At 36.5% G+C, this 17682-nt stretch overlaps 1 protein-coding gene across 1 annotated transcript; it reads right to left on the bottom strand.

Moving 5' to 3' along the window:
• Positions 1-7085: 7085 nt before the first annotated feature.
• LOC132611395 (protein NRT1/ PTR FAMILY 5.1) lies at positions 7086-13638 on the bottom strand. The gene is made up of 4 exons (XM_060325834.1): positions 13451-13638; positions 12730-12947; positions 10198-10757; positions 7086-8069 (listed from the first exon to the last, which is right to left on the bottom strand). The coding sequence occupies exons 1-4, from the start codon at positions 13554-13556 to the stop codon at positions 7205-7207; spliced, it is 1749 nt and encodes a 582-aa protein (XP_060181817.1). The 5' UTR covers positions 13557-13638; the 3' UTR covers positions 7086-7204.
• Between the last annotated feature and the right edge of the window lie 4044 nt (positions 13639-17682).

Here is a 17682-nt window from a genome sequence, read left to right on the forward strand (position 1 = left end):
CTGGCCAACACTTGCCATTTCCATAATCACCTAAATACAAGAGATATCAATGTAAAAGTCACTACAAATAGCAAGTTCAATACCAATACCTCCCATCCATCTACCACATTCCATATTTCATGAGAAATAGGTTCGCCTTTTTTATATATATTAAGCATCAACATGTACTATTTCTAGTCAACCTAACCCATTATGAAGTTCGTTATTACACAAGTTCCAATAAGAATCTACTCCACGGTTTACTCAACTTTCTAACTTATTTACAGATAGTTTGAAGGGTCAATTCAATTAGATAACCGCATAACTTCTCAAGTAACTCACAAATATGATAGCCTCATCCTAACCGATTAATCCATATCTTGTCTAGGTGAAAATCCATTTAGGTAACCATATGAAAACATTAAACTCAAACAACACATAGAAATCGAGGTGAGACAAGTCAAATACCAACAATCACATGTGTAGTATAAGATGAGATGAATGAAATGCATATGCAATTCAAGGCCTTTGTTTCCACTTCCCGATATACACACGTTTGAATATTAATGAATCATGACCCATGGGGGGCTCATGAGGCCTATATATCACCACTCTGGTAATTTCCTTGGATCGCCGCCTCATCATATCCTGTTATATCTCAACACTTGTCTCTTAGACAACGGGTCTCAAGTACCAACATAATGTGCCAATATCATCACTCATCTGAAACAAGATCTCATCGGACTCACAATCGCATCCTTAGATCGTATGCATGAGTACGTAAAAAGCATGAATATGGCATACTCCTAGTCCTGACTAAGAATGTAAGCATGGAAACCATCAAAAGCATGTTCTCAACATCATCATAAAGGCTTTACCTTTTTATTTATTTTATTTCAACGAGGATACATGAATGATGTACACATAAACAAGCAAGACAGGCAAATATAATAAAAGCCATAAAGTACGGGCATCGGACTCCAATCACAGATCCAAAGGATCATACTATTCTATCAACTAGCACCCAGAGACCAACTATACAATTGAAATAGCACAAAGGCCCAAGCGCGATGAGCGGTATTCAACACTAGTGCTCGTCACCTCACAAGTATCGGCACCCCTTTTTTAATTACTCTGTGACCCTCCTATTAGATTCATTTTAGACCAACATACGCATACATAGAGTTTTAGTCTCAATGTGCCTAGAATTGAAGCCCATCCACTAGAAAGGTCTTCATTCCTCTGCCGAATCTTCAAATAGTTTCCAATCTTGTTCAACACGCACTTTGTACGCACCTATGAACTACAAATACTCACATTTACTCGATAAAGATTTGATCTTTAACTACCCAATCCCATACATAGGAGACTTTAAGAAAAGGAGGGTAAAATGGGGATTTTGAAATTATAACTGGCTCACCCGATCCCCTTAGAACCCATTTCATCAAGGAATAATCAGATTGTTGCTACCCATAGGATTAATTTAAGAGGAGTGTGGTAAAAGGGGTTTTAGAATTTATGAAGTGAGGGTTACAGCCTTCTTCTCCAATAAGAAACCACCATTTAAGCTTTTTAGTAAGAAACATGCAACCAAAAGAGAGGGTTAAGGACTTACCTTAACTAGGGTCTTGGTCCCCACTCTCTCTAAAATAGCTCTAGGTCAGCTTCCCACTTCAAAATGTCCAAATGGGACGAGCTAAGATAAAGTGAGATATTTATTTTCTAGGTCTGTTCAGCGATGTTCGCTGCTGCGCTATCTTCGCAGGTGCGGACTCATCGTAGCGAACAGTCCTCTCGCCCATGTAAGCTTATTCTTTTAATCCAGGTTCCGCAGAGGCGGGACATTAGCTCGCTGCAGCGCATATGCTACTGCAAGGCTAGTCTCTCCTCTGCGAGACTGTTTCTACAGAATCAGGGTGGTCCAAAACTCCCAATTTTCGGCATTCCGCGACATATATGAGGTTCTTCGGACTAGAATCGATAAAAACATATCTCCATGACACATTACAAACTTTCCCAACTCTTTTGGAGAACGTACCAAATAAACTAAGTAACCCACGCCCATAAGCATTTTGGAAGGAAACTCGTCGCTAGGATCCTACCAAACACATCAAATGACTCATCATTCGTCTTTTGCAAATTAACAATGCTTAATAAAAGTTGGGATAGAACTTGACAAGGGCGAGAATTGTCGAAAACGTCGTAATGACCAAATGGGTCGTTACAGTAGTAGTATTTTATAAGGTTGAAATTATTTTACTCTTAATGATTCCATATGTCACGCCTCGAACCTGGGCCTTGACGTAACGCTACACCCGATGCCTGACTACATGTGACCGGGCGAACTAACTGACTAACTGAATCAACACGTGGTATCATAACATATTGTATGCGGAAAATAAACTAACAAGATACTGATATACTAAAAACCTGAATGATACATATTCAATGTGCGAAAACACTAATATAAGTCTGAAGAAAAATTGTAGCCAACATGGCTTGACATGAAAATCCTGCGACTATGTCTAACTGTTACTCTAGTCTATGAAGCCTCTAATGAAGTATTGAAAACACTGACTGTCTGTAAATATTGAAAGACTTTAAAGTAATAATAATGCCCCGAAAGAATTGCGGCTCACCACGTAGCCGGTATGAGAATCTAGCGCTCTAAATCAACAAGCTATAAACAGTTACCTTCATCGGTGAAAGGGACTTCAGTACATTTGAATTGTACTAGTATGTTAAGTAACTGAATGAAAGAACTGTAAGTGGGGTGCTCGGGAAAAGGACAACCCAAATCAATAAACATGTAATAAGTGCTGAAACTAAAATTGTAACTGAAACTGAATGTAAGTACTCCCTGTTATGAATGAGAAACCACCTAGTTATCTTAATAAATAAGCTACGGCCTCAGGCCCAATCTATAAGTGCACAAACTATGGCCTCGGGCCCAAGTATGCGTATATATAACTATGGCCTCAGGCCCAAATATAGATGTTCACAGGAATTTAAAAATCATGAACTGAGAATCATACTGTAATACATGATGCTGAACTAATGGTCAGCATTGAACTGAGACATGTATTTCTGAACTGACTATGGAGTGTAAACATACTGAGTTTTCATGGCTGAGACTCATAGAATATCAAGGAGCTTAAAGTCATACTGTAATGCATAATACTAAAATATTGAATCATGCTGTACTATATAATACTGAAATACTAAATATAAATAGAACTAAACTGAGACATGTATTCATGAACTGATTATGGAGTTTAAAGCATTAATTGTTCGTAAGCAAATTTGAGCATTACTATCCTGAGACATGAAATCATACTAACATGGCTTTGAGAGTCATACCAAAATACTGATATGAGATACTGAACATGAATTCATACTAAGACATGGAAGCATACCGAGGTGCTGATATGCAGTACTGACTATTACTATACTAGCTGAGACATGAATTTATTAATTATGAGAACTGAAACTTTAACTAGTTTATAAACATGCTGAGTTTCTAGAATGAGACTCATGGATATAAAACACGAGTCTAATTAGATTACGTTTTGGGTTCACAACGTTCGGAATGAAAGTCATGAACAAACTACGAATCTAGGGAATAGAAGTTCTGAAACTATTCAAGGAGACTAAACTAAACTATATTTCTGAGGCAATTCGTTACGTTGTAAAAGAAATGTAGCATTGGGAGAATCATTAACATTCCCAAACGTAGAGAGTCAGCCTCACATACCTTAATTCCAGCCTTTGAGCGTAATACAACGTTCGTCACCCCTTTTAACTTTAATCTATAGCGATACAAGTCAAAGGGATTCCATATTAGCAATAATATCCATGCTTTGGTCATCTAAGCATTTTATCAAACACTTGGTCGGCATAAAGCTCCACAACCTTCATTAATGATGTTTTCGTCACCCAATTCTCACTCCCTTGCTTCTAGGTGATTCTACAATCCCAGATAGATATAACTAACATCATTTTTCATCAATTCACACTATAAATTATTAAAGAGTAAAAGCATTATCTTTTTGAAGTTCAATCCTCTTGAATTCGAGTTATAGGGTTACTTTGCTCAACAATGGTGTTCCAATCACAACTCTATTGATTAGAAGGGTTTACTCAAGTTAGAAAGGGATTAGAGACTTGAAATCAACCTAGAATCGTTATAGAACTTACCTTGGAGGGTTCTTGGGGCTTGGTACTTATTCTCTCTTGCCTTAAGATGATTTTTCGTGATTAGTGGTGTTAGAGAACTAAATCCTAAGCTTAAATATAAGAGAAAACCCGAAAATCTAGTCCATTCGCGTTGGGTACGTGATGTGCATGCAGTGCATGACCCCCTGCAGGTCCAATGGTCAAAGAAGGTGTTTTTGTGCGATCCGATCACGATGTGGGGCCATTGCACGCGCCCTCACACACGGCTCATGTCGGTTCTAAGCAATGTTCGGTAAAATAGGCATAGCCTCTTGTAAATTGTTCTCTTCGGGCTCCACAATATACCATTGGGAAGCTATTTCAAAGACATATAGTTTTATGTTTTATATTTTCTCAAATTCTTAACGGATTTTCACGAAATCGAGCTGGAAGGCAGATGTATCGAAAACTGAGACGATTCTATCGAATCTTAAGCACCTCACTATTCGTCTTGATTCCAGAGCAACTATTTCCATCCAAACTCAACTCGATAGTACTTCACATGTCTAAAATGTCACGTTAACACTCATTTAACACATTCACACATATTCTGAATTTACAGAATGTTACATTGACGCATGACCAACGCGCATGGCCTACTGCTCTGAGCGTTTTTGTGATGCTCATAATTTCCTTCTCCGATCTCCATTTGGCCTGACCTTCATATGTATGGAAAGGTATTTCCACGTACTAAAAATTTCATTAGGAACCTTTTCCAAATTCTCAACTAATCAAGGGGTTATGGTTGCCCAAAGTAGGCCTCTCGGCCACTTTCGCAAAACGTTCAAACTGTTAGATTGTTCGCTAAAACTCTAACTATACGAGTCTATCCTTAGTTCTAAGATACAGTGTATAACACCATCGCCTTAAGGTGGCTATATGAGACAGACTTGATGGAATCACCTACATGAGTGTAAAGGTTTGGTCACTTTTTTAGGAAAGACTTGGGTCGTCTTACTAGAGCACTCATAAGACCTATTGCATGTGTGCATGACCATAAAAGCACTTTGTTAGTATCGAGGAGGTTGCATGAAATTGAGGATATGGTATGTATTGTGGGGGTCTCAACTTATATCCATTCTGTTCAAGAGTACTTCACTTTGTGGATATTAGTTATTGCCACATTTCACTATGTGTTTATTTAAATCGAAATATATTGACACTTAAGTACATGTTTCTTCATTTCGCTCAGAATTAGTTCTTACTCTTTATCTTTGCATTAGTGGAGGACTGTTGGAATTAATCCTACCTTTTGTCCTTTTGTATAATGTAAAAGATACAGATATGTTACAAGGACATCAACATATTAATTCCACATGCATGAATTCTATACAGACATGTTACAATGACATGAACATATTCATTGCAAATGAATTATATGACATTTGAAGTTATGGTCCCGTAATTCTATTAATTTCATTTCTCTTCATTACTCACCGTAAAATCTTTTATTTCCAAAAGTACAATTTTTGTTATCTCCTATATAAAAAGTGTCATTGTTGAACATAAAACACACCAAAATATCTTCTTCCTCTCTTCTTCTCAACTTAGTTTCTGGGCAATTGTTTTGGGAAACCTCCAAACTTTCAGTCACGAGTGAATGTGTTTGGAAGAGTTGTGGAACCTTGGGAAGTGACCAGCCCTAATGATTTGCACTGGAGACTGGCGTGGATTGCCACAACACAGTGTTTGTGGCATGTCGGTTACTATTTTAATTCCAGTTCAATATAAATATTGTAGTATTTTTTCTAATGGTCCTTTCTAAAATACATTCAAATGCATTAATTTTATCACTTTTTCCAAAATTACATTCTATAATCCACTTTAACTGAGTAGGAGGAGCTACATTGTGAAGATTGACAGTGAGTCCTTGTCCATCAAGGAGTAAGAAGAGTAGTCCACCAAGTAATCTGTAACAGCGTGTAGGAATGGGTGTTTGTAAAACAACTTATTCTCAAGGGGAGGCCACGCTAAAGCTTCGGGCGAAGTGTACAAGTATCCGCTTTTGAACTTTGAAGTCCCATTTAACTTGTGCATTCCAATTTTATAACAATGTTTAAAAACATGATATGCAATATTATAAACCCAGCATACGAACATTATAAAAAATTATAAGAGATGTTTATACACTATTATACAATATTATAAAACATTATACAAAATTATAAGAGGTGTTTATATACCCATATACACTATCGTACAAAAAACCTGACTATGTCTTCTTCCTTAGCCCTCTTCTGAAATTTAACTGAAAGCTAACTCAAATCTACTCCAAATCAGTTCAAATTTAATTTTTAGACTCCCTCTTGATGTTTAGAATCAATTGGAACCAAATAACTTACAAAGTCAAATTTGAAATTTAACTCAAATCTACTCCAACTTACTTCACGTTTAAGTTTTGAACTCCTCTAAAACTTATAACCAATTGCGGGATCTAGCAGCTTCCGAACTGGTAGCTCCATGGTGGTGGAGCCTCCGTGGAATAAAGAAATGGGAAAAGAGCGATGGTGAGAAACAAGAGAAAGATAGGAGGTAGCACCATTGTTGTTGGCCAAATTGCGCCAGATTTTAAAATGTTGGTCAATTTTTGATAGAATTGTTATTTCAGTTGTATTTGCGCGTAATTAATTTTTAACTATTACATTACATATTAAAAGTGTTACTTTTGAAAGATTCTAAATTTTCTTTATTTTATGTTATATAACTATGTAAACCTGATATATCGTGTAAAAGTCAATTACATACCATAGCTAATTAATATTGGAATTTTTACACGGTATACAAAAACAACATATGGTATGTAATTGACTTACCGTGTAAACATTCCAATATTAATTAGCTATGGTATGTAATTGACTTATACAGCAGTGGCGGGTTAAAACAGACAGAAATTAATCCTAAATCAATTAATATATATACACATTAAACAGAAGGTACAAGTAGCTAAAACTAAAGCGATCAACTAATATACATCAAACGAAAATTAATCCTTAATTAACGTTCCAACACTCTATGGAAGAAGGTCTATGGGTTTGCCTTCCAACTCTACAAATTCATCTTTCATTTCCGTAGATTCCCTTTTGTAGATATATTTATTGGATGCCCACAAAAATGCTCCCAAATTTAAGGTAGACATGACCAAGATGAAACCATAGTAATAATCCAAGTGTGAGTCATTCATATTGTCACCAATCCAGGTCTTTCCTCCATTTCTCCCTGTAATTTTATGCACTATCGTCACCAAAAAGCTATTCAAGAAATTTCCAAGTCCAATGCCACTAGTAAAAAATGTCGTGCCGAGGCTTTGCATGTCTTCTGGTGACTGATCATAGAAAAATTCCAGCAACCCTATGGCATTGAACACATCCGCCACACCCAATAGCACATATTGAGGCAACAAACAAAATATGGTCATAGGGACTATTTCTTTAGGCCCCTTAATGTGATGCATTTTAATGACGTACATCCTTCTGACTTCCATCGCATAAGCAACCGCTATGGCTAGAATTTGGATGAGGAATCCAGTTCCCAGCCTCTGGAGTAATGTGATTCCCCTAGGATTTCCAGTTTTCTTGCGCATAAAAGGCACGAAATATTGATCGTACATGGGCACAGACAATAGCATTGTGAGAGTCACAAAGCTTCCTAATGATGCTGCTGGAATCTGAAATGTTGATCCCAAGTGTCTGTCCAAGGTGGTACCTTGTTTGACAAAGAGAGTGTTTATTTGTGACCAAATGATGCTAGGGATTAGGGTTACTAGCCATATCATGGCCATTCCTGTGATCAATTTGGCTCCTTCAACCTGAGTCACTGTGCATGGTAACCTTGATCCTGTATTACTGTCTCGTTTGATTGCCGCTTTGTCCAAGAACCTGAAAACAAAAATTAGAGTTATTTGGTTGATTTCGATTTGATTGTTCGGACCACACATACATATTGTATCAAAGAATTGAACAATTCACATTTAGGAATTTGATAGATGCTCAATTATATGTGGTCCTCATCTATTTGAGACTTTCTTCCATGATTCGGGACTATGGTTATAATTGTCATCAAATATATGCTGATATATCAGCCAGTCTATACATTACATTAAGACAACTAACAGGGATTTTGTGCCTTGCCTGGGTTAAAGGCAATACATAGGGATAGGCATATGGGGTGATGTTTGTGTGTGTCTCTGTCTCTCTCTCTCTATCCATGGGATCGATCAATTGGGCTTAGATTCCAAGTGCAATTACATTGCAGTATCGTAGTATAGTATCAACAAAATTTATGGTGTGCTTTGTTTGAAGTCCCTCATTTATCCTTATTGATAGATTAGACACACAAGCAATCAGAGTATTTTAGTGGGAGTACTCATAGTAGTAAATGATCCCTCCGTCCCATAATAAGTGAAATCTTAATAAAAAACACGCATATTAAGAAATCAATAATGCAATGTGAAGCTTATCAAATTACTCCTATATAATAAAAACAAAATACGTTTACCTCTTGATTAGAGCATGAAAAAGAAGAAAACCTTTTGACATTGAGAATCCAACAATATCAGGTTACTATGTCATTTTTCCATCATCATTTAGATGTTTCTTTATTGTCCAAAGGTAGAATTGGAAAAAAATAGTCAATTTATGTCTAGGTTTTTTAAAATGACACTTATTATGGGATAAAAAAAATATAGTTAAGATGACACTTATTATGAGACGGAGAGAGTACTTAAATTGGTAGGGCCTGTACCGTGCAACTTGACCAAAAAGAAAGCAACCATTCTTGGAGGACCAACGGCAGAGCTGTGTAAATGATATTACACATGGCTAATACTGATTAGATAAATTCTAGCAAATGAAAAACATTTTGCCAGAGTATTGGAGATGCCGTACTACGCTTGCTAGTTGGTGGATAAATTGGGAGGTCCCCACTTTTTGGTTTCTCTCAAATTTAAGGGAGAAGAATCTTTCTGTAGTACTTATACTGCTAAGCTGATCTTGACTACTCATTTAAATTTATACTGGACCCTCAAGATCTCCCTTTCATTGGTTAATTGCTTTGTTGCCTAGAGCATAATTTACCATGGGTTATTCCTTGAATCAAAATTGAGTAGAAGTCAGAATTTGTCCTAACTGAAAAAGAAGGACCCCATAAGAAAATTAAAAAATAGTATCCTTAGTAGGCGTTTGGACATGCAACTTGAAACCATGGTTTAAAACGGCCATAAGATGATATCAGCATTTTGACATGTATTTCATCTCATGGTTTCAAGTCATGGTTTTAAATCTCAAATCATAAAAAGGCATGATTTGGGGTTTCAAACCATAGTTTCAAAAAATTTAAATATAAAATTTGATCATAAGTTTATATTTTATAAAACAATGTCCCAAGTTTATATTTTACAAAAAAACAAACCCATAAGTTGATATATTTTTAACAATTACTCTCACCAATCATTTATCAACATTTATTTATGTCTACCATGTGGGAGGGTTATATTAAAAAATAGTTACATTATTATTCATGTTAAATTTTCTTTTTTATTGACAGTTTGATTAATTGATCTTGTATTTTTTAGAAAGGCTTCTAGTGGCGTATTAATTTTGTTATGAAATATGAGTGGGGTTTTTATGTCTATAAGAAAAAATACAACTTAAAAAATTCAAATTGCATGTCCAAGCATGCTTTCAAACCATGTCCAAACGGTTCCTTAGTTTGGTCCTTGCAGGAAAAAGTGGTCTCTTGTCACACATAAATTGTCATAATTCTTCATTTCTCAAGAATTATATGCATGTAATAACTCAAAAGCATGATACGAGCACCAATATTTTATGTTAGAATTTCCCAGACAGCTAGTGAAGTAGCAAGGTATGAGAAGCACATCTATGAGGACTCACACCTTATTTTTTGAAGTGTCACGTACAAATTAATGCTATCATACCAAAAGGTAAACATGTACTAATAGAATCTACTAAAGGAGCTCATTCAATAATAAAAACTATAAGGGCTTACCGAAATACTGGAGTGTGATGGACTTGGCGTTTTCCAGTACTGAAATAGTATTGCATATCAAGTTCATGAAGCTGGGAGGGATCCTTAGGGAGCTCAATATTCCTGTTGGCAAATGCAACAATAGGAACACGAAGTAGGTCCGTAGCAGGATGCCGAGACTTTCTAACTTTATGCCTGTACGTTGGGGTTCCTATGTAGAAAATAATTAGTGAAAATATTAGACCAACAGTTGGAATTCCATATCCTAATCCCCAGCTCAAGTTTTCTTGGATGTAAACAAGGCCTATTGTTGCAAGTAAAGCACCAGCAAAAGTACCGAACATCCACCAATTGAAGAAGGAAACTTTTAGCTTTTTTTCATGTGGATTAAAGTCGTCGAATTGGTCAGCACCAAACGTGGATATATTAGGCTTTGTTCCACCTGCCCCAATGGCTATTATGTATAGGGATGTGTAGAAGAAGGCAATTTGAGATGCAGTGGCCTTGTTGCATACTCCATTTTCACAACTTGGTGGCTTCAAGAATTTAATTGATACAGCCATTGTCAAAAGGACCATTCCCTGGTGGAAAATTATATAGCTTGGATCAGTCCTTTTTCTAATGAGAAAAGAAGTATAAGTGTTTATGAATACGAATAAAATGACAAAAAAAAAAAATCGAAAATGATTTTCAGTCGCTGTCGCACTATAAAAGGACAAAACATGACTGTGATGAAACCGAAACTCTGAAATTAAAGTACAAAGTTTCCTGAAAATGCAACAAAATCATCGCGTTTTCACTCCAGCAGAGCTCATTCTCCTCCAACAAAATTATTGAATAAGTTATTCTGGTATTAATACTATAGAAAGTTTATTAGCATATACCAAATACTACTGCATTAGTTATGTAAAATTTATATCGGAAACCAAACCTTAAACTATGATTTACATAGAGATTACATAGTAATGTAGTGTTTTCAATTTACAAACTAAATATTGTACTCTATTAGTTACGAAATTTATGCCGGTGTTATTTTTTCTTAGGCGAACAACGGTCCCTTTAAAAGAAAAGAAAAGTAGTGGTCTCATTCTAAATGTCAGCTAGCTGGCGGAATTATTGCAGCATTTGTCTCATTATCAATCAATTAAAACTTAGGCTAGCATTTAAAGTACGCTCAACTCTCATAATTATTCTAAAATAAAATGGGATGAAATAGTGAGTGGTGCAAGGCTCGGGCAAAGCACCAAGTATGTGATGAACTAATTAGATGCCGGTCATTTTCTAGCCAGGGACAATGGAATTGCTTACAGGTCCCACTGGAAAAAAAATCCTCCATATGATTGGCCGTGGCTGATCGGTAATACTCAATTGTAGGCCAATAAATATAGAAAGTGGTGAAGACATGATTATATATTTATATGCACTTGGACTGAATCATGTGAAAAGTTCCTTTTGGAGCTTCCCAGATAAAGAATGACAAATAGTGTCTATCACTCACGTCACGTGACTGGAAGAGATACTCCTAGCATTTATATTTTGCGGAGGAATAATATTAAGGAGTCGTTTGGTAGCTGGTTAGGGGTCGTTTGGTGCACGGTATAAGTTGGGATATCCAGCAATAATTTTTTGTATCATGTTTGGTAGAAGGTATAAATTTATCCTGGGATAAATACCAAACAAGGTATAAAATGCATCCCATTCCAAGAGATGGGATATCCCTTCTTATCCCACTTATACTGGGATTATTTTATACCATCTTTTAGATGGTATAAAATAATCCCAATAGATGGGATAAATTATCCCCGGGATTATAATCCCGAGATAATTTTGACTACCTACCAAACGATCCCTATAGATAGTCAAAATTATCCCGGGATTAATTTAGCCCAAGAGTTGGGATTATTTTATCACATCTTCTGGATGGGATAAAATAATTCCAGTATAAGTGGAACAAGATGGGATATCCCATCTTTTATCCGAGGATGCATTTTGTGTTTTGTTTGGTACAAGGTATAAATTATCCCAAGATAAATTTATACCTCCTACCAAACATGGTACAAAAAATTAGTGCTGGGATATCCCAACTTATACCATGCACCAAACGACTCCTTAGAGTTATATTATAGTACCGATATTAATGATACAAAGATTAGCTATGAGGGAATTATATAGTAGTATTATTTTATTCATAAATTAGTTATGTATGGTTTAATTATTCATGTATTAGTCATTTCATTTTCTATCTTGCATAAAATAATACACAGATTCTCTCATAACTTATATATATATTAGTTATGCGGGTTTCTAACTAATTGCAAATCAAACCCCATATTAATTTTGAATGTGAATGACTTATCTCCTAACCAGCTATCAAACGTGGTATTACTTACAATGGCGGAGCCACATGCATCCAAGGGGTGTCAATTGACACCTCAAAATCCTAGTTTTGCCACTGATTACTTATGTATGATTTAATACCTGCATAACTCACCTTCAAACCGGCTACCAAGCCACAAGAAAATAAAAGGAAAATAGAAAGTCTTTGGTGGTTACCATGACGTAAATAAGCGAAGAGATAGTGAAAGTCCAGAAGCGACCCAGGTAAGTGTCAGCAACATAAGCTCCAAGAAGAGGTGTAATCCAAACAGATCCAGACCAGTTATTCACATTTCTAACTGATGAAACAGTGTCTTCATGAAGTTGGGTTGTTAAGTACACCACTAGGTTTGAAGCTATTCCATAGAAAGCCATCCTCTCAAATGCTTCATACCCTGTTCATTCATACAATTACTTGTCAAAAGTCAAAACTTTTATATATGATTTAAAAATCTAATTGCAAGAGCTTTTAAGATCATTCTCTTTTTAAGAATCTTAACATGCCACCCTTTTAAGTCTTTCACAAAAAAGTAAGATGGATTAGATTCGACAATCTCAAGTAGTGGAGTTATGTATGCTGGGGGAGGTATCCCCTTCACCGAAAATTGTACTTGCGTATATATGTAAACAAATTTATGTATTAACATGTTGAATCCACTTGATATAAAGAAATTTCTTAGTGCAGTGTTATTTCTGGCTTTGTCACTAGCCAGTGGCCGATCGAGATGCACACTATCAGCTAATTATTATAGCCAAACTAGTATGGTGTAAACTAATCAATAAATTTGGTAAAATATCATCGTAAAGTCGGAGAGAGAAAAAATAAATGTTATCTTAGAGGAAGCTTTAAGCATAGTAGAATATGAATGAAGAAAGGGAGGGTTGAAGAAGGTTTTACCTACAAGGAAAGAACAAGCTTTCCATTTGCCAGTTTTCTCAGCAAGCACAGGTTGACCTCGAAGATCAACCGTGCCATCTTGTGTGTAATCATTGTTAGCTTCCATTTATTGGACGCTAATTAAAACAGAACAAGTGATGGAACTAAGGAAGTTAAATTAACAAAGTTGAGGACTGAGGAAGGGAAGCAGAGCAGGTTGGCTATATGTAGGCAGTATTGGTGCTACACTGTTTGCCAGTACAGCTGGGTGTCATGGACCATGTGTATTTGTCCCTATCATTATTGATTATTCCACGGGTCTAATGAAGCAATCACGGAAATTGTTAATTTTGAAGGGGGCATAAAATCCTGAAAATTAGTGCTACAAATATAATAATTAATTCGTTCATTCTGTATGAGGATAAAGGAGATGTTAATTATTTAAAAAATATACTTCGTCCGATACACTTTCCTTTCTAGTCGTCTATCTCAAAAGAATAATATATTTCTATATTTAAAAATAGTTTAACTTAAAAATTATCATTTTATTTTTAATGAAATAATTTACAGCCACATAAATATGTATGACTTGTTTTAGATCATAAGTTTTAAAAGTCTTCCTTTTACTTTCTTTCTTAAACATTGTGTATAGTCAAACTATATCACATAAATTGAGACGAAGGGAATAGTAACTAATTCGTTCATTCAGCATCAGTGTTTCAAAAAATTTAAGAGTAAAGGAGATGCTTAATTGCTTAAGAATATAATTAGTACAAACAATATATTAAAAAAATAAAAATTATAGAAAATATATTACTGTCCGAATTTGTAGAATCCAAGAAAATTCAACAAAAAGGTACTTAATTATCTAGGCATAATAATATTGATATAGTTGATACTCAAATATTTAAGGGAATTATAAAGAAAGAAACTGTCCTAGAGAATGCAGGGTAGGAAATTAATTCAAGACATAAAAAGCATATGGGCATATTTGCATTATTAGGGTATATTTGGGATATTGGGGGCGGACAACCCACGACGCAAAGCGTACATGTGAAGAATGTTGGTACGAATCAAGTGTTAAGACTCATGAAACTTTAGCATCCCATGATGATTACGGGAATTTCAATTCTGCTTTGAGTCCTGAAATTGAAAAACAAAATTATGTTAGGAGCACTCTCTCAAAATGGGCTCTGCAATGCGCGATCCGAATAATAATTGGGCTTCAATATGGATATCGTACACCAGTGAAAAGCCAGAAAATTTTTTTACAATCCAACTGTTGTAATTCACCTTACACTGTGAGGGGTTCGAATTTCATCACAAAGTTCATCTCTTCTTCTTTGTCTCTCTTTTCAACTATTTAGGGGTTGTGGAAATAAAATTCAAAAAATTAAAACTTAGGGATATAATAATTAAGAGAAGATAACTCTGATCTTATTTTACTTTGACAACATTCAAAATTTGTCAAATTAATATCATTGTTTATCACGTTTACGACCAGGGGCCGATCTACTAAGTGGGTAGGGAGTGTCACGCCACCTGCACACCTCGATCGGAACTTTGTGTATACTTGTGTATATATAGGAAATCTTATAAATATCTAAATTGGCACCAACTAGAGAGATTGTGACTTATTTAGCATCTTAATTGCTATACTTTGAGCGTTCTGAGGCATTACGGAAGGGAAAGGCTATGGCAGAGTAATTCGCATTGTTCCAGCTCTGCAGTTGAGGTAGGTTACGGTCTACTTGAGTTAGACTTTGATTAGTTGATTGTATGCATTGTGAAATTGATAGGAGAAAGCATGTCTAGTCTTCAATCATAAGTGTAACGACCCTCCCGGTCATTATGGAAAATGTAAGATCGCCCCACCAAATGGAACCTGCCAAAGGGTAGAACGAGCTAATAGAAACTCGATTTTATAAGTCTAAGAACTGAAAACTTGACTTGTTTGTGATTGTAGTTTAATTTTGTTGAGTCCGTTGGGGGGGTGATGTAGAAAATTAGAGCTCCGTTGGGAATTCTGAGGCCACGGGTGGATTCGTATGACATTTGTATGTACATGTGCATGTTTTGTTTGTGTTTGTGAGGCCTCTGATGAAATGTTAGGTGATAGAGTGGGAAACTTGGCACAAGTCGAGCTTACTACCCAAATGAAACTGCTGCGGCGGGGCTTGTACGCTACGGCGGCTATAGCGGTGATCCCCTTGCCGCCAGCGATCGGCCAGTGTTCATGTGTCCGTAGTGGCGGGCCATGTCCCGCTATAAGGGTGTCTCTATAGCGGAACATGGGCTGCTATAACGGTGGTCAGGTTTCTCTTGGTCCGCTATAGCGGGCACTTGGCCGCTATAGCGAGACCACTGCAGCAGTGAATTGACCACTGCAACGGTCGACGGGGGGCAGAATGTCGTGTTTTAAACACTTAATCCCATATTCCTTATTCTTAATACTCCAACACAATTCCTCACAAGCACCTAGGGTGAAATTTCAAGCTAGGGCAAGAAAACTCTTGAGAGGTAAGTCTCATCCATCCCTTTCAATCATTCCGTATCATCTTCATGATTATCATCCCTTTTATGGGTTTTCAATGGTGAAATTAGAAATAGTAACCCTAGAAATTAATAAACCTTCTATACTTGATGGGTTATGATAGTTATCACTTATTTATCATCTAATGACTTGGTTTAACTCCTTTTAATCATGAATTGAACCTTTAGAGCTATAAACTAAGTGTATTGAGACCTAGGGTTCCATAAAAATGGTAGCTTGGACATGGAAACTGCTTGTAATTGGGGAGTTGATTTAATATTGTTATAGTTGATGATTAATGATTACTAAAGCAGTTGTTAGGTTGTTGAACACCTAGAAATCATTCACCCATTGGAATGGGGCTAAAGGGAAGGGTGTCTTGCATTGGTTTTGTGACTAGAATAATTGTGACTCATTGAGCATTCAAATTGCTAGACTTTGAGCGTTCTGAGGCTTTACTGAAGGGAAAAGCTGTAGCAGAGTGACTCGAGTTGTTCCAGCTCTACGTTGAGGTAGGTTACGATCTACTTAAGTTAGACTTTGATTAGTTGATTGTATGTGTTGTGAATTCATTGGGAGAAAGCATGTCTAGTCTTCATACATGATGTTGTGTGGTTGAATTCCTATGTGCAATTGACTGAGTGACTGTGTAGGCTTCGTGCCACTATTCATGTGTGCTGAATCTACAGTTGATGTGTTGTAATGAGAAGTTAATATGATCTTCTCGGTGGAATTGTGATACGATATGATGGTTTGAGCATTGATAATAATAGGGCAAGAAATAATGTTATGCAAGCATACATGAAAAGGCACAATTGTGACCTAGATTATGGGTTCGTGGTCCGAGATTCATTCCAAAAATGAGAGATACATTAATATGGCCCTCATTCGAGGTTCTTTCCAGAGCAGAGGTTTATGCTCGGGTCCGATGAGTATCTGGAACGAGTGGTACATGGACACCATGGGTCCCCTATAGGTCATTGTCACGACCCAACCGGAGGGCCGCGACGGGCACCCGATGCTAGCCCACCCGGGCACCCCCTTAGCATACCTTTACATTCACATCTAGGTGAGCCACATAATAAATCATACAGTTCTATTCATCAATCATACTAGTCCCATTGGACAACAGTGCCTTTATATCAACATTAGCAACTATGCCCATATCAATGTACATAAGCCGACGAGGCTAACAAAATGACATCCCAAAATATAGGCCGACAAGGTCAAACACGTCTAACTGTATACACATGTCTACGAGCCTCTAAGGAGAGTATATCATATCATATAGGCGGGACAGGACTGCGCTATGCCCATAATTATATACACAAAAGAATAAATACCAAAAGGTTTTACTCTGAAAGAAATAGAGCTCTGCTATGTAGTCCCTGAGAAAATGTAGCTCTGGATCAAGTCTATCTCCCTGACCACCTGCGGGCATGACGCAGCGTCCACAAACAAAAGGACGTCAGTACGAAGAATGTACTGAGTATGTAAAGCATAATCAATATTAATATAGAAGCATAATAAGCAACATAAGAAATAGCATAAGATAGGAGACAGTAGTATCATCGTCATAAGCACTTACTTACCTTTCATAGGGACTTTCCATTTCTAATGCGAGGTTGTGTACATACATCCATAACCGTTTCCGTTTTCATATCCGTACTCATTTACATTTCGTATCCATAATCGTATTCATATGCCTATTCTTATTCCT

This window comes from Lycium barbarum, chromosome 9 (assembly GCF_019175385.1).
Source record: "Lycium barbarum isolate Lr01 chromosome 9, ASM1917538v2, whole genome shotgun sequence".
NCBI lineage: Eukaryota > Viridiplantae > Streptophyta > Magnoliopsida > Solanales > Solanaceae > Lycium > Lycium barbarum.